This window comes from Silurus meridionalis, chromosome 1 (genome assembly GCF_014805685.1).
Source record: "Silurus meridionalis isolate SWU-2019-XX chromosome 1, ASM1480568v1, whole genome shotgun sequence".
Lineage (NCBI taxonomy): Eukaryota > Metazoa > Chordata > Actinopteri > Siluriformes > Siluridae > Silurus > Silurus meridionalis.
The window spans coordinates 4,960,082-4,981,734 of NC_060884.1; the positions used below are offsets into that span (position 1 = coordinate 4,960,082).

General features: G+C 37.8%; 3 protein-coding genes across 3 annotated transcripts; all 3 read right to left on the reverse strand.

Annotated features, from left to right (window-relative positions):
- Nucleotides 1–688: 688 nt before the first annotated feature.
- LOC124392166 (forkhead box protein D3-B-like) lies at nt 689–6,215 on the reverse strand. Its single transcript, XM_046858916.1, has one exon. It carries the CDS (start codon nt 4,432–4,434, stop codon nt 3,553–3,555), a length of 882 nt encoding a protein of 293 aa, XP_046714872.1. The 5' UTR covers nt 4,435–6,215; the 3' UTR covers nt 689–3,552.
- A 1,146-nt stretch (nt 6,216–7,361) lies between these two features.
- Nucleotides 7,362–12,316, reverse strand: zglp1 (zinc finger GATA like protein 1). Its single transcript, XM_046858904.1, has 5 exons — nt 12,180–12,316; nt 10,080–11,283; nt 9,779–9,888; nt 8,898–8,988; nt 7,362–8,276 (listed from the first exon to the last, which is right to left on the reverse strand). The coding sequence occupies exons 2-5, from the start codon at nt 11,264–11,266 to the stop codon at nt 8,144–8,146; spliced, it is 1,521 nt and encodes a 506-aa protein (XP_046714860.1). The 5' UTR covers nt 11,267–11,283; nt 12,180–12,316; the 3' UTR covers nt 7,362–8,143.
- A 421-nt stretch (nt 12,317–12,737) lies between these two features.
- Nucleotides 12,738–16,411, reverse strand: fdx2 (ferredoxin 2). The gene is made up of 5 exons (XM_046852500.1): nt 16,203–16,411; nt 14,715–14,769; nt 14,445–14,551; nt 14,116–14,203; nt 12,738–13,786 (listed from the first exon to the last, which is right to left on the reverse strand). Exons 1-5 carry the CDS (start codon nt 16,375–16,377, stop codon nt 13,630–13,632), a joined length of 582 nt encoding a protein of 193 aa, XP_046708456.1. The 5' UTR covers nt 16,378–16,411; the 3' UTR covers nt 12,738–13,629.
- Between the last annotated feature and the right edge of the window lie 5,242 nt (nt 16,412–21,653).

The following is a 21,653-nucleotide window of genomic DNA, read 5'->3' on the forward strand; positions in this document are numbered from 1 at the left end:
TCATTAAAATGTATATTATGTTTAGAATTTTAAATATTTTATTGAGGAAAATTATGATTATTGCTGGCTTTTTTACTTTATCCTGAAAAAATGTCTATGATTTTCCAACATTGATTTAAGTAAAAGTGCTGTGATTTAGAATCTAGTAACCCTAAAAAGCATATTTCTATTTCTTAAAAAAAATACTAAATTATGTACTATGCAAAATCTCTGTAATTATCTAAATTATATTTGTATATATTATCAACAAATTAACTGGCAGTGATTATTTGTGATGTCTATTGTGTTTATTTTTTTTAAATGACCTTGTCTATAGGGTCTTGTACACCCTTAATCTCGAATATTCAGATCATTCAAAGAACAAAACCGGGATTTTACTGATACTGTACTCTTGTAAAACAAACATCAGAAACTACAACAACAGAATAAATCATATTTCATTCATCTCAGTAAATCTCATGCAAGTCTTCAACTTTTCCACAGCTGGACTTTCGTGCCTGCAGAAGGCTACAAAAATTAGTTAGACAGGGTTTGTGTTCATATGCATATAAACGAAAAAATGATGCAAATGCTCGAAAATGTGAATGAGGGTGTGTGTGTGTGTGTGTGTGTGTGTGTGTGAGAGAGAGAGAGAGAGAGAGAGAGAGAGAGAGAGAGAGAGAGAGATGGAAAACTCCTTCTGGCCAAATATAAAGAACACTGTTTATTTTGTCAGGTGCAAACTGACCCCAATGCTTCTGCACGCAAAAACACAAATCCATGCGCAAATCCATCAAACGTTTCCCACTGAGACATGCAATCAACACAGAGCAGCTCTGAATAGTGATGTTTTTTTTCCCCAATAATAGGTTTGGGATTTCGATTAAGAAACGAGTATGGAATGAAACAAGCCATGCAAGCGAGTGTTTATTTTCCATTAAATATCCTCCAAAACATTCATCTGGAGATGGTCAGAATCTTCTTTGGAAATCTTTCCCAGTCCCACATGTTCAGTAAGGCATAGAATTTGATCATCCAAACACTTTCAAATGTACAGCAAATGTAAAAAAAAAAAAAGGAACAGGGAAACATGAGGATCCTCTTCTAGACACGAAAACACATGATTGCACTTTATATATATATATATATATATATATATATATATATATATATATATATATATATATATATGTATGTGATAAAGCCACGGAAGTCAATCAAGGAGCTTTGCGAATGTGTTACTCTTTTAGTATTTTGTGAATGATGGCTAACACCAAATTTTTTTTCCTGCATTCACCCAAGGTCATTCTTTACAGAAAATATATCCTATATGATCACATGATCATAGTATAGGTCTTTCACAGGGGATAAGTGTGGAATGTGTGCTCATATGGTTGTCAGGAGGTTATGCTATATTCTGAAATTGGACATGTGAATAATAATGTTCTATATGTAATAAAATAAAAATACATCGAAGATGAAACAAAACTAAAAACCACATGACCTCCATGGTAAAAAAGTACAAGTAGGGAATATAGTGCTATGTGCATAAAAATCCTATTTCCTACATCTGAATGAATCACATATCAGATAAATTTATATGACCTTCACAGCATGTGAAAAAATAAATTGTGAAAATGACTGGATGATGTAAGTGAATCGTGTTGGGGGGGTGAGGGGTGATGGGGGTCACACATAAAAATTAATCCCATGTAGAAAATAAAATCACATGGACCAAATGGGAAACTGCATGAGACATAACATTGTCTAGAAATTTCCACATCAATCATAAATCATGTAAATTTGATGCCACTTTCCTTCCATCGTTGTGGCTTTAAAGCTGTAGCTATTAGACGCAGCTTCTTTTCCGTTTATACTCTCGTACTTGAAAGATTAATAAGGTTTCCACTGGGCCATAGATTTACAATCACCCCATTCATATTGCATAAGCTACCATTTAACATTTAATTTGGCTTAAAAACAAGGCAGAATTTAGCACAGTGCCTTATTAAATAGCTGTGGATTAAATTTAAGATGCCTAATAAACACCAAAATATAAAACATTTAATTACCATTACCACCTTGAACACTTAACCTGGATTAAATACTGTGTAAATGTTTGGATTTTACTTTATAGCTCTTTATATCTTAAAAATATCAGCCGGGTCGTCCAATTCAACTCAGCCGAAATCCATGTTATTGTCAATATTATTTAATAGTTTTTCAATAATTATGTAGTCAAAATCAATCTATAATAGTATTAGCCATAAAGTGTGAGCCAGTGGAAAAAATATTACTTAAACAAATATTTGTTCACTGCATTGTACAACCTATAAACCATAACTGCGTTCTATTAATATACATTTTAATCTGCATTTGCATTTCCTCTTGCAGGAAAAAAATCGGAATAATGCAAGAAATGTAAATATGTAATAACCTGCAATATAAAATATATAGGAATATATCTAATGTTGCTAAAATGCTTGTGTTGAAGTAATGAAGATAATAATAATAATAATAATAATAATAATAATAATAATTATGAAGATGAACAAAAACAACCACCATGGAAAGCTGTGATGTGACAAACAAATGTCATCTAGATTTTCACTGAATGTTTTTAAAGATCCAACATGTCCTTTTAAGTTATAAACTAATATAATAACAATAAAATTAATATTAATAATAATTATAATAATAATAATAATTATAAAAGATTAAACTGTAGGCTAGTCCTTTATTTCAAAATGGAAAAACACTCATGGGTCAAAATACTCAAAGAAAAAAAAACTAAAATGATAATAAATGTGTGAATGTCAACAAAAAATAAACAAAAGAAAAATAAAACATGCTTAAAACTAGAACTTTATCAAATAAAGCAATCTTCTGATACGACTCTGTTTATTTCGCAAAATGGTATTTGTGTTTGTTTGGTTTTTTCCCCTGGATCCAAATACAACAAATTCGAACAAAAATGTAGTTTTTACACGACACTGTTGATGATCATTTTTGTTTTATTGTTTAAACAATTACCATGACTTTTTTCGAATAGTTTCACACGTGTTGGTTTTATTATTGTTGTTTCTCATTATAACAGTAAAGTTGTTTTGGGGTGTAATGTTTTTTGCGTGTGTGTCTTTATTTGAGCTATATATATATATATATATTTCAGAGAATATTTGATATATTTTTCTTTATCAAAATGCATTACACTGAATCTCTGGAAAAGTTTGATATCTAGTATAAGTCTCATATAATCAGATTTATAAGCGTTCATCATTTCATATTCGGTCTGATGCAAAAGTCTGAATGCAGAAACAAAAATTAAAAAAGTTAAAGAATGAAAACTGTACAGTCCATGATAAATGATAGCACGCTCCTCTTAGTTGTTTTTATTATTGCTGTTCTCTAGTGTCGGATCATTTCATACAATTTTTCTATATTTAGAAAATATTTACATAGAAAACTTTCCCACAGATGTCGGGTTTATTAATGCAATTTTTTGGTCAATTCCTCAGGTGACACCAATGATGTTTGTGATGTTTGGAGAATCATATTTGCTGTTGCATTATTCTAAAATGTGTTGCGTGTCGCGTCACTGAATCGCTGTAAAAGTTTGCTGGTGAACGCGTTGTTGTTCAGAGCCTGGAGTTTGTGATATTCCTGCTGAAGTGTATAAAATCCTGGCGGAAAAGCGGCCGGAGGTGCGAGCTGCGCGCAGGGGAAAGGAGTGCGGGAGGAGTCGAGCGGGAGAGAGCGTGATGGATGCGGGAGGTAGCCTTTGAGAAGAGTGGAAAGTGCAGGTAAAAGGCTGCCGACCGGTAAGCCAGGACCAGGAGGAGGATGAGGGTGAGGAGGATGAGGATGTGGAGGAGGATGAGATGGTGAACGCTCGAGGTAGAGATCCAAAGCCGGGACCGGTAAAACCGAAGCGTAAGATCCGAGCTGGAATCCCGGAAGCGGCGTTTCCACCTCCTTGGTGAAGCAGCGGTGCCTCTTGAAGCGCTTCCTGCGCCGCAGGAAACTACCGTTCTCAAACATATCTGAGGACATGGGGTCCAGCGTCCAGTAGTTGCCTTTTCCTGGATTTCCGGGCTCACGTGGCATTTTCACGAAGCAGTCATTGAGCGACAGGTTGTGCCGGATGGAGTTCTGCCATGCCGGGAACTTCTCGCGGTAGTAGGCGAAGCGGCGGCTGATGAACTCACAGATCTCGCTGAGGGTCAGCCGCTTGCGGGGGCTCTGCAGGATGGCCATGGTGATGAGCGCGATGTAGGAGTACGGCGGCTTCACGCACGCGACACCCGACGCGTCGCTGTGGCTCGAAGCGTCACCTGGATCCTTCACCTTGAGCCTAAACTCACTCCTGGACGTCTGAACTTCTTGAGCATCTTTATCCTGCTCTCCAACAACGTCGATGTCGGGCTCCTCCATGGAGCTTTGATCCAGAATCATTATCCCGCAATAAACGAGGAAACGCTTTCAGATCTGGATCCACACACTCACATCCGAGCTGCGGTAATGATCTTATCAATGTACAAAGAAAAAAATGAAATAACTAAAATAAACACGCCTTGCTTTACTGTAATTGCCATGGAAGAAAGAGTGCGCTCCGGACGCGTCATTCATGCTTCACAAAAGATAAATGTTTGTTTTGATTGGGATAAAAATCGCAAGAGGAGGGGCATTAACTTTTAGTCCTGTAGGTGAAAGCAAAGAGAAAGAAAGGAAAAACATCCTCAAGAGTTTTTCCCTCGTGTAACTCTATCCATTAGTAGATGAGAGGGAGGTGAAGTCATTTTTTTTTTCAGGAAAGACCAGACTTCATACCAAAAATAGGCCCCATCAACACACTCCACTGGTTTAAAAACAAATCTCATATATTAAATATTGGGGAAAAGTAGTTTTTGTTATATACTTTTTTCTTATTAAACGTACAAAACCTCAAGATGAACTTAAATGTGCTTTAAAATGTCTGACCCAAAATAAGGGAAGAATTAGTAAAGCACAGTCCCTGCTATAATAAAGCATATTAAAAATAAAAGACAAAACTTTTATTAATATTTTTTCGTGTTCCACACAATCTGAACATCCTCATGACAGCCCATTTATCAGTAAGTAACGAGATAAAGAGAATAATAAAGAGAATTTCTCTTTATTGTAAATATCAGTGCACAATCATGCTGGACGATCGAAACGTCTCCCTGAGGTCTTTAGCCTTCTTATATATAAGAAATCACAAATAAAAATAATTGATTGGCCAGAATGACATGTAAAAGGCACTCATCAACTGTTTTATGCTTCTGCTCAGTGATACTCATTTCACCTCACCTAAACCAAACGTTCTGTTCTGTCATTTTGATATGAACTATTTCTGTACAGTTTTATAAAGTGATTTTATTGGCAAAGATGTGAGATAAAATAACATTAATCTAATTGTTTTATTATATAAATATATATATTCCTTAGTTTGTCTGTCCGTCTATGTGAACTGACTTAACAAAAAACAGGTTTGAAAAATCGACCTTTATACGAGGTTTGAGGCTCCTGTTTGTGCTTCTGAGTGTGTGTAAATTTACACACAATAAGACTAACTAATGTAAACCAAATTGCCTTTATATTACTTGTAATCACTTTACTTTTCTATACACTTTCTTGTCCAGAGTAAAAGAAGTCTAAATGAAATGAAAACCTAGTTCATTAGGACAGATACATGAGAATATTTTCTTACAAGCATTAGATTTATCTCATTGTGGTGTGAGAGATGCATTTTGCAGGTGATCAGCAATGGGCGATTGATGGGTCACTGACACTAGTTTGGGTCCCCCTTGCTTTAACAAAATTGGAAAAAAAAGAAGGGTCAGAGCATGCGTTAATATAAATGTGATACACCAGAACAGGGAAAAGCTACTACTTTACTCTCTGGAGACATGGGATTTTGGCCACTTTTAGAAAATAGAAAGACACTTCCACCTAGTGTTGGTATTGTGTACACATTGCTAAATACGGAGGCAGGATTTCACCTCTGTTCTGATGCAGTTCAACCAATTTGATAATGTATTATATAAGCAGGCTACAAAACAGTAGTGAAATAATGTGTTGTGAGTTGGCAGATCTTCAGGTTTGTATTTTCTAATCTGTTTGATCTCTTCAGTTGATCTATAATATCTTTAGATGATTTACATTTAACTCAGCAACTGGCCCAATCACATTACTGTAGAGTGTATTGTCTTCCTATACCAGCACACCACAAGTGTTATTTTGTTCTTAGCAAACTGCTGTCCTTAATGGAATGCTTTACTTTATACAGTAAATGGACAAAGGTTTGTGACCAACACCCTCAATATACATAGCATGTCTGTGAATCAGCCTATGACCCTCACTACCATGCCATGACCATTCTTTCATTAATGAATGGGCATACACACACATCCTTAATCAAATTTTCAAGTGTAAGCCAGGACAAAGGAATGGAAGTTATTATAACAGCAAAGGGAGACTAAATCTGGAATGTGATGTTCAAAAAGTCTATGGAGCAAACGCAAACGTTTGGACATGTGTAGTTTTGTTCATGCTTTCAAAGGAACTGATGGCTGAACAGTGTTTTATGCAGCTAATATTATACACATACGCACAAATATATACACAATATGAAATACTTTGACATGAAAGGTAAACAGTGCCAATTCTTAGATATTGAGTGGTTTAAAGTAGTAGCATGTTCAATTATCTACAATTGTATATTAGTCATTATTTATGTACTTGAAATGTGGCCTTCCGTCCTATACACAATGGCAAAAAGTAAATTACAAGGAAAATAAAAAGAAATCAATATTTCCAAAATAGCTGCTTTCAGTCTAAGCCCATGCTTTCAGGTTAGTTTTAAGTTTACTGGAGGAAAAAAATTTTTAATTTGCGACACATGAGGAAAAGATTTCCTGCTTCAAAGTAATGTAGCTCCTTGCTGATAGAAATAGTAATACCCTTCAAGGCTGGGAACAAGGATAATAAGATGATCAAGCAAGTTTTCCACTGCTTTAATGCACATTAAATCTTTACACTTCATCTGGTCCATATTCAGCTATATGGCTCTAATAAAAAACTGAAGTAAGATTTCGAGAGAAGTAAACTGATGGAAATGAGATTAGGCTGGATTGAGACGTGTGCGTTTATTTTAGATCCTTTGGATCCATGTCCAGTTTGAGCATTTTTGAATGTTTTTTTAAGTTTTAGATTATGGTTAGATGGAAATTATATGTGGTATCTGTGTCGCTTACAATTTTCTAATGTGTTCAAAGGTTTTGAAGTTGCAGATAAGTTTTCTGTGGGTCTATTGAACAATTTACAAAATGGGCTGGGGGTCCAAATGCAATTAGCCAGGGTTCATCAACAGCTTCATCAGTGGCTTTAATTCCCATTGGTAATTGTTTTTTTAATTATGCACACCCTGTTTTGAAATAAAACTAATGATTTCAACCCATCACGTGGCAGCACAAAATACTTAACTGCTATTTTTGGTGTTGGTCATTCAACATATACCCAGTGCTACATCACAATTTAATTTTCAACCAAATCCAAACAAGCTTCCAGAAAATCTTATGTAAAAATGCATCACAGGCAGCAAAAAAACAAAAAATTCAAAGAAGAGATTGTAAAGACAGCAGCAATATTCATGCTTTTAAGGCCTAAATAGGCTACACACCATTACACACCACAGCAAACACTACAGACAAGGTGCAAAATCTAACCATTTTTACAGACACCACTTTCCCACAATGTTTACATGTTGGATAATAAATTATAAAGGAGCTTGGGACAGTAAACTGTTTTGTTTGGAGGCAGAAACAATTAGTAAGACTGAAAGTTCTATCGCTCAATCAAAAATAATAATAATAAATAAAAATAAATTGTAACACAGTGACAAATATATGGAAGTATTAACAATATTAAGAACTATTCCAGCAAGAGCTTTGACAAACACACAGACACTAAAGAAACTTTATATATTACTTTCCTCATTGTTGTAAAGCTGAGAAATGCCCTTTTATACAGGAGTGCATCCATGCTTCATATTAATATTCTAAAACAAACTAATTTCCCAAAAGAAAATTGATGAGATGGTTCTAGAATGTATGGAAGCAGGAATGTACAACACCGGTTCATCCTACCATCCGGCCCGTTTGCTTTGCGAGGCGGGTTGGAGGAGATCTCCACATTTCAAACACTTGGAGTTGGAGCTGGCTTCCTTCCGGGGAATGTTCCAACACTGCAGACAGCGCACACGGTACTTCTTATACCTGTTCACATTCAAACCAGGATTCCCAATCATAACAACAGAAGTGAGGAATATTCGAGGTTTTTTTTAAATTAGGCTAAAATATAAATCGAACTGAACTCATGCTGGATTTAAGCAGCTCTACAAATCACCACTTATAATTTAAACCTGTTTTTGAGTGAGCAATAGAACTTGAGTGACCAATTGTTTTCTAACAAAACATTTCATATTACTCCAGTATTTTCAAACCTCTTTCACACTAAATTAATCCAGAAACGAAATATATGTAAGGGCAGAATGTTCCATTCAGAAATTGTGAAGAATTTTTACACTTTAAAATCACAATACAATTAAAACATACTCAGAAGAAAGCTCCACCAACCCACTTCTGGATACGATACCACAATTATATATGAATAAATAGGGCCACATTTAATTCATAGATATATTTGACTCTTTTCAATGTTGAGTCAAAGAGTCATTTTTGCACTCAGTGTTCCAACCACATCCTCAAACTCCTGAAACTGGATGAATGCTTTTCAGCCACCCTTTTAACATGCCCGATTATAAATCAATCAGCCAATAAAATTTTATATGCCCTCAATATACAGTACACTGGTAATCAGAGTCTTAGCAATCTCACCTGATTCCACAGGCGTTGCAGAGTGGTGTACCATCTTCTGCGTCTCGCCATAAAGGAGTCTTCCTCGTGCAGCAAGATGCACATATCTTCTCTAAAAAACAAGAATCACATTAGTAGGAGAGACATTTCATCAACCAAAATCATCCATATTACATAACATAATACATGTCATGCTCCATGTTTAATGACCCTTTATATATAAATATATTATCGCCGTTCGAGGTAGGGATTTATTAGGCAGCAGGAGAACATTTTGTTCTCAAAGTTGATGTGTTAGAAGCAGGAAAAATGGGCAAGCGTAAGGATTTGAGAGCGTTTGACGAGGGCCAAATTGTGATGTCTAGACGACTGTCGGAGCATTTTCAAAACTGCAGCTCTTGTGGGCTGTTCCTGGTCTGCAGTGGTCAGTATCTAATAAAATGGTCCAAGGAAGGAACAGTGGTAAACCGGCAACAGTGTCATGGGCGCCCGAGGCGCATTGAAGCACGTGAAAAGCGAAGGCTGGCCCGTGTGCACTGATCCAACAGACGAGCTCCTGTAGCTCAAATTGTTGAAGACGTTAATGCTGTTAATGTTCGATGGGTCAGAACTGTTTTGGCAGCAAAATGGGGAACACCACAACATTAGGCAGGTGGTCATAATGTTATGCCTGATCGGTGTATATCTTCTTTCGGCTGCTGCTGTTAGAGGTCATAGCAGTGGATTATCAATCTCAATATCACTTGGTCCTCTACATCTACCACTTTAAAACCAACCACCTGCATGTCATCCCTCTCCACATTCATATACCTTTTTCTTGGCCCTCCTCTAGTCTTAGTCTTTATAATATAAATGTATGTATGTGTATATGAGCATAATCACACATTCACAGCGCTACTTACCGCACTGGCTGGCTGAGTCACACTCTTCTTCTGAGCTGCTGGTTCGCTGGGAATTCTGTAAGGATCGGGGCCTACAGCTTCTGCTCCTCCTGCCACGCCTGGATAGCTTACTACAGGACACACCATTAACATTAACAGCAGGGACACAACGCAAAATATACAAATGTGATTTACAATTACACAAATTAAAAAAAATAAAATCCTCAGGATTACTTCTTGTAATTGCATGAATTTGTGAATGCACCATAACCCTATTAAAACTTAAACCCTATAAATTTAATAATTTTGATCCAGTGCTTGCCTGTAGTTGGAGGTGATAAGAAGGCGGCACTGGTCTGTGCTGTGATCTAGCTCTGTATGCATGCTGAACGTGACTCCCTGAAGCCCTGGATCTTGTAAATCAGGGCTGCGTACAGGGTGAGACTGCTTCCTAGGTGTCCTCCTTCGGTTACCATATAGGAGCTGAGAGGAGATTACTGAAGGAGTCTTTTCGTTCTCCTGGAGTATAGGATCCTCTAGGTTATTGTTTAAATCTGTTTTTGAAGGTGGTGCTCCTAACATAATTGCTCTTTCACACACTGCATCGTCACAGTCATTAAAAAATAAGCATGAGTCTTCATATTTTTCAGCAACCAAAGATGATGTAAAGTCAACAGAGCTTATTTCATGACTTTGGGGAGCCTCAGAAATGGACGAGACATTCGCCATTTCATTCAAACCCCCAGCACTCTCTGTGGTGTGTTCACAAATTTCCACTTTTTTGGTCAAGTCAAGGGGTAGCACTGGTGTTTCAACAAGGATACTGTGATCCATCATTTCTTCACTCATAACTGTGCTGGAAAATAAACTTTCCTCTGTGGTCTTGGAAATATGCTCTGCGAGATCCTCTTCAACGGTTGCTGCAACTTCACCATTCTCAGTGACGCTCTCAATTGTCAGGTGGTCATTTGGATCAACGTTATTTGGAACAGAGCAGCAAACAGACTCAATGGCACGCTCCATTGCATTAGCTTCTCTGGCCATTATAGAAGTGGAAACAGCTGAAGGAAATGAGGACCATTCTTGTGCAGTATCTCCGTCTTCAGATGTAGCATCTACTTTCATTTGGTGGGTGTGCGAGTCCTCTTCCTCTCCATGTGTTCCATCAGAGTGGAGCAGCCTCTCGCACTGGAGGTTTATGAGACTCATGACCTCCCATGGACTACTGCTTAACATAGAGAAGGTTCCTGTGACAGTTCTAACCTCTGGATCTTTTTGCATCAAGCTAGTTGAGTGTGAAACAATAGTCTCTTTTGTGCCATCATGGAGTTTTTCTGCATCTGGACTGTGCCGTTTTGGTGGTGTAACAAGCCTGGTGGCTTCCTGAAGAAGATACAAGATAGAAGATTGAGTCTTGCAAAGGTCTTCCGGATCCATGTTCTTGCTGGTACTTTCTGCAGTCCTGGGGCAGTTTCTGAGATCAGCTGGAGTGTTACCTTCTGAACTCATGCTTCGTTGACCATTTTCTGAGATAAACAGAAGACACTTAACGGTTATGTCAATAGAATTCATGTCCATTATTGGAATGCATGTTCGCCCATCAGTACATTTTCATTTTAATGAGAACGTTTTGGCCTAAATATTGAGTCACACAGCTGTTCCAGTTAAAACTATGAAAGTCTTCTTGTGAAAACTATACATTATTTACATATATACACTTATTTGTACCTCACTAAACAAATTTACCTTATAGTCTTACATTACTGAAAGCTGAAAAGGGGTTGATTTTTAAGCATGTTTTACTAAACCTAGAAATAAAAATACAAATGAACAGTTTCAATGATTGTGGAACAAAAGCTTAAGATTAACCACACGAGTGATCATTAAGATTTTTGCTTTTTGTTAATGAAACATAAAACTCCTGTCTGTTTTAATGATAGTTATGGTATGAGGTTTATACACATTTACACTTACTTGTAGGCTGTATATAAGTCTTATGAACTAAACTGTTGCTCAGATGGAGGTTTACACTGTGGTCAAATAATAAAGTAATCAATCCATCCATCCATATATACATTTCTAGATTCTGAATGATCTGAGGCGACACCTCACGCACAGGTGGGCGCGCGCGCGCCAGCATTTACCGCACCAGGTGTGACTTTGTCCAATATAAAGTACTACAAAGACAACCCCACCAAACAAATTCAATGCAATCTTGACAACTTTCTTACGTGTATACACAAATTAAAATCTATACAATAAATCTGACACCGTGAACACTGGTGATCCTTTCATTCTATCTCCAAGCACAATTAATTGAGCTTCTCTCATTACTGCAATTACTGTCGCTAAAATCTCTCCAAACTGCGTTCCATCTAAAGTTATTTAGCAAACATAACCCTGGTGAGAGTCCACTTCTTACCTGGAGGAAAAAATACGTTTTTTCCTTACTTACACCTTACTTTTATATACAAGCACCGTTTCCCCTATACATTTATCTTTTTAGACTCTCGGTCGCGTCACGTGAGAGGAGGGTGTCACGTGACCATCAGGTGTCCAGGTGTTGCTAGTTGGAAATTTACTTCATTAAAATTGCACTTGCATTTTAATATAATTCATTCATTACATTTCATCCTGTGTACTAAAAGAATTAGAGCTAAAATTACATCTTAGTTGTGAATTTAATTTTATTAGGTAATATAGGCTTAATTAATAGATAGCAAACATGCTAGCCGACCTCTCTCTCTCTCTCTATAGATATATAAATAACGTCAACAATGACAGCTTTATGGTCTGATTTATTCTGTTTAATGTGCACATTTATATGGAACTTGCTTTATTAGACAGTTTGGTTTTTTAGCTGTTACTCTACTCAAAGTAAAGTGCACAAAGACAAAGGACACAAAGTATGGCTTCCATTTGAAGAGACCACAATGTCTCAAAAAAACAAACAAACAAAAAAGTCTCCAACTTAAACATCTTGAGATTTATGATTTATTTTAATTCGTTTGACAAACGTGTAATGTAACGCAAAGCCATTTACAAGCCAGCTGCTGTCATTGAAAGTTTGTGGGTTTAGTGGTTTTACATCACAGTGAGATTTTATTTCTTAAAGCAAAAACATTATGTATATTCGTAGTTTAAAACGTGTTAATGGGTGCACTATGGCTCACATACTGCCATCACTGGACGCTGAATACTCCTGCCATGTTTAGAGAATTTAATTTTAGTTCCACAAAAATATCGTCAGGTCTTGACTAAATTACACACACAGCTGTAAATCCTGTTAATCATTCTGAAAACCAGCTTTAGAAAAATTGTGTTCTTTCGGAAGGCAGAAATATCACTAACCAACACCTCAATTTCTTCCTTTATCCTCTAAAAGATCTAAATTAATCATACTGTGAAAAAAAAATAAAACATCCTAAAAAGAAAATGACAATGCCATAATGCATTTCACTGTTACACACTCACATAAGAATATATACAGAAAAATTGTGCGCATGTCTGATGTGCGTAAAGCAAAATGTCACCTTCACTACCTTTGGAAATTTTTGAATACTACAACAGAACTCCAGAACTCGGAGGTGCTTCTAAGACGTTCCGTCCCGGTGTTCAACCATCTAACTTAACAGATTCAAAAGGCATTTTTACGTTTCTGATCGAAGGGATCAAAGACTTTTCTTGATCCAGATGTTGTGCGCTTCGAAAACACTATTCAGAGTGTGCGGATTATCAGGACACACTTGAAAACGGAAATATCTGACTGATGTTTTCACCAGTGTTCTTTAGTCCTTTAAACACAAGCTTCTCAGTCATCTTGAGAAAAGATGTCACCCATTGTTTGCACGTTCGGGACTTTAACCCTTTAATCAATGAGGTTTGGGGATGTGGCCGTCAACGTAGAAGTTCCGCGTGACCTTGGGTAGCGTCAGCTCAATGCCATCCAGCTCGGGGGTCAAAATGATCTGGCAACCAAGACGAGAGTTCTCCTGCAGCAATGGGGCCATATCAAGCATGTCGTCCTCCCTTTAAAGGTTAAAGATATTACGAATATGAAAGATGCGTAAGACATGCATATAAATTGATGGTCTAAACTCATAGTTAAAGAGAAGCTTTTCTACAAATAATATATAAAAAATAAATAAAGGAATAGTCTATTAATAATATTAATACTTAATAAAATTAAACTTTATTTACAATGAAACTACACATTGACTATAGTCAAAATCTGTAAAACCTCTAATGTTCTTTAACGCAGATTCACTTGATAAAAAGGGTAAACGCAGGTACAAGTTGCAGGATATTTTTTTATTTATATATAAATTATTATATGTTTACAATGTACTAAGCTTTACCTTTCTTCAGGCTCAGGCAGCTTGTCATAGTATTCATAATTTACATAAACGTGACAGGTGGAGCAAGCCAACGATGCCTCGCAGGCCCCTGAAATAACAGGAGAACGAGTTGATTATTTTTTTTATTAACTTTGACATTCCAGGCAGCTCTGTTGTAAACGGAAACAAAATGGTCTTTATTTTTTATTCATATCGAACATAAGCAACATTTGCTCGCTTTGCATGAAGTAAGACCCACAGCTCCAATTTATTTTGTTCGCTTTGATACGGATTTATAACGTGTCATGCCAGTACGAAATAAAAAGCAATGAAAATGTTATCAAGTTCACCTTCAAGTTCGATGCCATGTCTATGCGCTAAATACAGAACATTGTCTCCCACTTTCGCCTTCACCGGTATCCTCTGTCCAGACCGGTCAATAAACACCACATTAATGCTGCAGCAGAAAGCTTTAGTTGAGTAAAATATGAACTTATGATTTGAGTATAATTTAACATGACAGAAATTGCACTGATACCAATAAATAAATAAATGTTAGAATGTGGACAAAATAATACAGATCATTTAAGTTACTATAGGAAATATTCCACAGGACGTACACATCTTCATCTGGATCTTCTACAGTCGAACTGCCCTCCTCGCCCTGGTGCCGATCTGAAACAATAAACCACAATGAAAAACTTAGAAACTCAGAGCTTTTACAGTGGTGTGAAAAAGTGTCCTGATTTCTTATTTCTTTGCATGTTTGTCACATTTTAATGTTTCAGATCGTCAAACTAATTTACATATTAGTAAAAGATAACACAAGTGAACACAACATGCAGTTTTTAAATGAAAGGTTTTTATCGTTGAGGGAAAACACAATCCAAAAATACTTGGCCCTGTGTGAAAAATTGTCTGCCCCCGTTAAAACTGTGGCTTATCACACCAGAGTTCAATTTCTCGAGCCAGACCCTTTTGCACTTTTTTTACACCACTGTATATCTACAAAATGCAATTCTTTAAATTGCTAATTAAGTGCTTGCAGAAGATTCTTTTCCTGTCTTAACCAATTATGACCGTTTATTTTCCAAATGTTTTGTAAAAGAGCTTGGGGAAAAAAGCTCACACTGTGATACATATTGTGATTGTCAGAAGCCATGTTGATAAGGTGATGTGATGTACAAAACAGGTTGTATTATGAATGTATCCATGACAATACGTCTCAACCAGGGCATCAGGAACTGGTCTCTACTGGGGGAAAAAGAGTTTGTTATGCTCATTTGCAATTCCTTTTTCCTGCTGACATTAAAATCCAAGTTCAGGGACAAAAAAGATTGGGATGAACCGCTTCAAGTGCGAAGAGAGACCTTGTGCAGACTACAATGAATGGGTTTAAGTAGCTTATGAACATGTTCACAAGTGTCAAAAATATTAGAAACTAGATTAAAATATTAGAAGTTAGGTACATTAGAAGCATAACAGATGCTGTAGCTGTGAAGCAGAAGCTCCATGTCCTCAACTATGGTCATAAGTGACTAAAACCATTACAGAAGAACTAGCGGTGAAGAATGACTTGTCTGCAGATATACTTGGTTTACTCTGAAAAGCTGGGCAAAAGCTTTAAGTGAAGTGGTTTGGGCATCGTAGAAAGACCTATTGATTGGGAAGGAGATGTCTGGACAGACATGGACACACTAAAGAAATGACATCTTTCTCCTTGTTTGAGAATATTTGGGGATTCCAAAGAAGGAATTGAAAGTGTTGATGGGAATTGAGATGTCTGGATTGACCTTCCTTAACCTTTTGGTGCTACGAGCCACACCAGAAAGAGCAGCAAAAAAATACATTTAATCGAAACGAATGGGTAGAAAGACGGATGAACAGATCGACGGGCGGCAGTTGATATCGCAATAACGATACACACGGATATATTGCACAACCCTAGTGATTCATCACTATTAACAACTTGTGCAAAACATTCAAGTAAGATGAAAAAAGCGACAGTGAAAATAACAGGGATTAGCATGCACGTGCGTGCGTGCACCTCGTTCGTGTTTACCAATGATTTATCCAGCCTATGGAGCACACCAGTTCATCTCACTCACTTATGGAAGTCTGTAACTCTCTGCTCGGCGCTGAAAAACGGCGATCTGTCTTTGCTATCGTGGCGCCGTTGCAGAGATTTAACCGGTTAAACGGACAAACACGGCACTGCGGTGCAACTTTGGCCAATCTTAAAGAGAGTCCGACGCTCGTCCGGACTGCAGCGGCGGCCGCCATGACAGTTTGGTCACGTGGGTCCTCTTCTTCTTCTTCGCTGGGAGTTTTAGCGAGATGAAGGTGTTTGTCACCGCCTAGTGGACAACTGTGACATCAGTCGTTACACGGAGTAGCCAAGGATTGTTTGTTTGTTTGTTTGTTTGTTTGTTTGTTTGTTTGTTTGTTTGTTTGTTTGTTTTAAACCCTTTAGCTGTTCTATTGAAAAGCCTTGAATAAGTCGAAAGACAGCTTTAATACAAGCTTTAATACAAGCTTTAAAACAATTAAAGCTCCTCTTTAACTGTATTAAATTTACTTTCATTACTTTCATAACGATTATTTAAATAAAACCATTATGAGCATTTGCCAGTTTGTGTTTGTTTGAAGAGGTTACTATTAATTTTACATTTTTTGTTTGTAAACTAAATTTATTTAACAGTGAAATAACTTAAGTGATCCACTGCACATATTCAACTTCTGTGTTCATTAATTATACAAAATCCCCAAAAATGTGAATAAAAAAGTAAAAAATAATCTTCTTTCTTTCTTTCTTTCTTTCTTCCTTTCTTTCTTCCTTTAAGACTTTAGACTTTCTTTCTATTAGACGCTATTTAATCTATTTAATTTAATTTAATTAAAAGAGCTAACTCGTGATTAATCGCAATTTAATCACACATCTATCCTAAATCTACTTTAAATTAATTTTTAAATATTAAATTGTTTATTACCCACCTGAAATATTTAGAAATTTACCTTGTATTCTCAGTACTTGGAATACACTATTTCTGGAAAATAAAGAACACACAAAACAAAAACAAACAAAAAAACCCTCAGTATTAATACCTGACATGAAAATGAATGTACTTTTGTAATTTGGCCACTAGGTGGAGCCACTAACACAAAAAAGGTCCTACTCAACTGTCATACGACGAAAAAGAAAAAAAAAGAGTTTGACCATTAAAATAAGCAAGAATACATAAACTCTTTTAACCATTTCCTGTACACTTTTATTAAAAGTTACAAATGTTTTTATTTGTTTGCTTGCACAAATGTTTGTGACATAACATTCCTACATGCTTTTTGAACATCCTATTTACACATTTAGTCCCCTTTTATAATAACCTCCAGTGTTCTGTGAAGATGTTTTCCTAGGTCTTGGAGTGCTCTTGTAGAGATTTGTGTTAATTCAGCCACAAGGGTGTTAGTAAAGCCAGGTGCTTATTGGATGCGGTAGGTGAGGCAGATGTAGGTGAGGTGAGGAGGCCTGGAGTGCAGTCAGTGTTTCAATCTCATTAGGGTTGAGGTCTGAGCTCAATGGCAGGCCACTCAAGGTCTTGCACTCCAAGCCATGTAAAGCTTATCTTTATTGATCTAGCTTTATGAACAGAGGTACTGTCATGCTAAAACAGGTTTGGGTCTCCTAGTTTAAGTGAAGAAAAACATTAACACCACATCCAATACAATGCTGTGCAATTGTGTACCTCCAACTTTGTGGTAACAGTTTGGGGAAGAACCACATATAACAGGAAAGGGCAGGTGTCCTAATACTTTTGTCTACATAGTGCATCTCTGTAACTATTTATCTATCTACAAAAGAGAATTATAAACATCAGCAGCAAAATTATTTTGAATAAAGTGCAGATGTGAGTGAAAAATCAGGCTGTGATATGGGTGTTGTGTGAACTGGTCTCTAACCAGAGTTTTGCTGTTTATGGACCTCAATGGCCTGTAGGTAAAAGCTCCTCCTCATTCTCTCTGTGTTGAATTTCAGGGAGCAAAAGTGCCTCCCAGAAGAGTGCAAAAAAAGTAGAAGAGTAAATTCTTCAGATGCCTGAGGTCTTTCAGTGTCTACCTGGCCTTGATCCAGCATCACTTGCTGTAGATGGACTGGAGGTCAGGGAGCTAGACTGATTGCACCAACATCTAGAAAACCTGTCCTGCTTGGTGCTAGGCTAATGTTTCCTTTCAGGGCACTTTTCATGGTGCAAGTGTAAAAGATCTTTAGAAACTTAAAGGGCAGTTTAATGTCTGTCCAGTAAAGACTCTTATTTATTTTCGTTAGTTTTCATGGTTAATGTACTTTCTCTCATGTACATTCATAGAACAAGGTGTTAATAAGTGTGAAGGTCTAAAAATGTTCCTATAAAATTCTGAATGTATCTGTAAACGCTGTTTATATATGAGTCTTAAAGGCCTATTGTGTGTGTGTGTGTGTGTGTGTGTGTGTGTGTGTGTGTGTGTGTGTGTGTGTGATTTCTATCACAGAGTTGCTTAGATGTTTAGACTAAACAGCTAGGGGTTTTTTTCCCACTCTACTGAGAAGACTCATGAAGGGGAGCAGATTAGAAGAAAGCAGTCACATTTGTGATAGAGGCCTTTGTTTCACTGACTGATGATTTTTGCTCTGAGGCAAAGAATAGTACTACATATATTCCTGTCCAGTGCATTTACAAATATTACTGTTCCTGTGGGTTATATTCATATCTGCACATGATTATTACAATTCATTACGATTTACCTTCCAAAGCTCTCTCCAATTTCTTATATGAGCATAGAAAATGAAACCCTACTTAGATTCACACTTCTTTTCACCACAGTGACTTTTTTAAAGTGTCAGTGGTATATCACATTGGAAGCCTGTTTAAGCAAAAGTAAATCTGCTTTTCTGCAAACAGTAGGTCATGCGTGCAGTTTAAATGAAAAGAAAAAAAATCATAGTGGAAAAAGAATCAACATGAGATTTAGATCCAGAATTCTCAGATGGTGCGAATTAAGTTTGTGTAATCTTGTGACGTGAAATAGTGTCAGCTGTATTTTGTTGGTTGTTCAGGGAACTGTTATATGCTTACTACTCTACTATTATTTTATACACAGTAAAATGAGCAGCGTTGACTTAACACTCAAAGTGTTAATTTTAATATTACATACGCTTGTCTCTAGGTTACGTATGTAACCCTAGTTCACTGAGGGAACAAGGCACTGCGTCAACAATTTTGCAATGTCACCGGCGGTGTGACGTCATGACCAGGAAGCATAAAACGCACATGCGGTGGAGCCGACGCTAGCTTCTGAAAGTAGAAGGAGTGCAGGAAGTGTGGCTTGAAGATGCAGCATCTCATTCCCTCAGGGGACTAGAGTTACATACGTAACCTAAAGACTTTCCCTTTCAGGAACTCGAGCTGTGTCAACAACGCTATGGGAACGAGTGTCCAATCACACCACACTGACCAGTCCCTGCCTAGTGTGTATGGGCACAGCTAAAGTGCAGGACAGAGAAGCCGGGATTGGCTCTAAGGTCAAGGTTATAGAACCTGACAAAGGTCAGTGGGGTGGAACAGCCCACAGCGTTGTAAATGTCCTGGACACCCTGAAAGGTTACGTGTCCGCTATCGCGGCTTATTGTGCTCCGCTTGCTGAGCAGTTGCTGGGTAACACTCTTTAGTGACATGTTTCCTGCGTGGCACCCAGAGGGTGAGGCCCGGGACATGATCCAGAGTGCCTGTGTGGGACTTGGCTTTTGTGTTGGAGGCTCTGTCAAAGCCCCCCTTTCGAGCCATTAGCTGTGGTGGCCCTTAGGTTTCTGTCAGTTAAGACTGCCTTTCTTTTGGCTAAATCCTTCCTGAAGATGGTCAGGGACCACAGGCTCTTTCTGTGGCCCCGTCCATCCTAGAGTTCACTCCTGGCACGGCACAGTGCCTTTCTTTACCCCAGTCCGATGTACCTAAGATGCCCTCTATTCCCCCATGACCTGTCGTGCTGCAGGCATTCTATCCTCCTCCTTTGTAAGCCCCTGACCAGGTGAAGCTAAACCGGCTGTGTCCAGTGCTCGGCATATGTCCACACTCGCTAGAGGTCGCTAGAGGTCGCTGTGCCTTGAAGCACGAACATGGCAGGTTTAAAGGCTGACCTCCTGTTGGCGCTGAAGAGGGATGGGCACCGTATAATAAGATGTACAACGCCCCCCGTGACCTAAGACCCCTTGATGTCAGGGTCTCTGCACCGAAGCCCGCTTGCTGGGGATGATGGCCCTTAGGTTCGCCGGCTTCTTAGGCTTGGGATTAGAGCGTCGCCTGGCCAGAGGGGTCCGAGTTCTCTTTTTGGGCTTCTTTGTGACCAGTAACTCCGGGCTGTGGGCGCACAAAATATGTGGGGTGAAGAGGCGGGCAAAATATGGCAAAAGGCAGGCCCCGGCATTGAGGTAGTACTGTAGGGCACAAAAAGCGTTCATCCACGCTGCTTCTGCTTATCATCTGGCCAAGCCCATTCAAAATTGGACACAGCATGAGTCACTACCTCTAGGAGCAACTCATACAGCAAAGGCAGGGAGGAGTCCGTGGGCTCTCTAGTCTCCATACTCTCCCCCTCAGAGGAAGAAAGGCAGAGCACAAGGCTGCCTCTACTGGGGGAAGAAACTGCCAAACCGCGTACTTCCGAACCAGAGAGCAAGAGCTGGACCTGGCAGGTTAGGCGGGTAAAAGGGACAAGCCCGTCTCCAGGCCCTCTGCCAGATCCGCCTGTAAGCCCCACGACATCTTACGCCACCCTGCCTCAGCAACATCGCGGCCAGAGCCGCGATAGAGAACACCCTCCTCAAAAAGCAATCTCATTAAATCTTCATTTGTGTTCCAAAATTTGTACTGCACATAGAATAATACACTATATAAAATCACAGACTTGCCATTTTAGCTTCTTAACCATCTTCAACCCTACTGTATGTTGCTTTCTCAAAGGGCTTCCATTACTAGAACAGTGTCATAATTTGCATTCTCCAAAGAGAACTTGTCACAGAAGGGAACAGGGCCAAATCTATAGAAAATGTTTCACAAAATATGTAACTTAAATAGCATTTAAAGATAATGAAACCAGCTGTTAAGTGTTTGTGTAGGTATGAAATACAATGCACATCTTTTACATTTTATTAATATTTAGAAAAATATACAGTTAAATCGTGTGTAAAAGGGGTTATTTATTTATTAGCACAGGGGCTCAAACAACATATCATTATTTAAAGATCAATAGCATATAAAACAATGCTATATATATATATGTATATATATATATATATATATATATATATATATATATATATATATATATATATATATATATATACATATATATATATATATATATATATATATATATATATATATATATATATATATATATATATATATATACAGTGGAACCTCGGAGCTCGCGAGGGTTAGGGACCAAGACCGGTCGCGAGTTCCGAATTTTCGCGACCTTTTGATACGCCCCTTCCAACCCAGTAAAAACCCAAAGAACACTATACA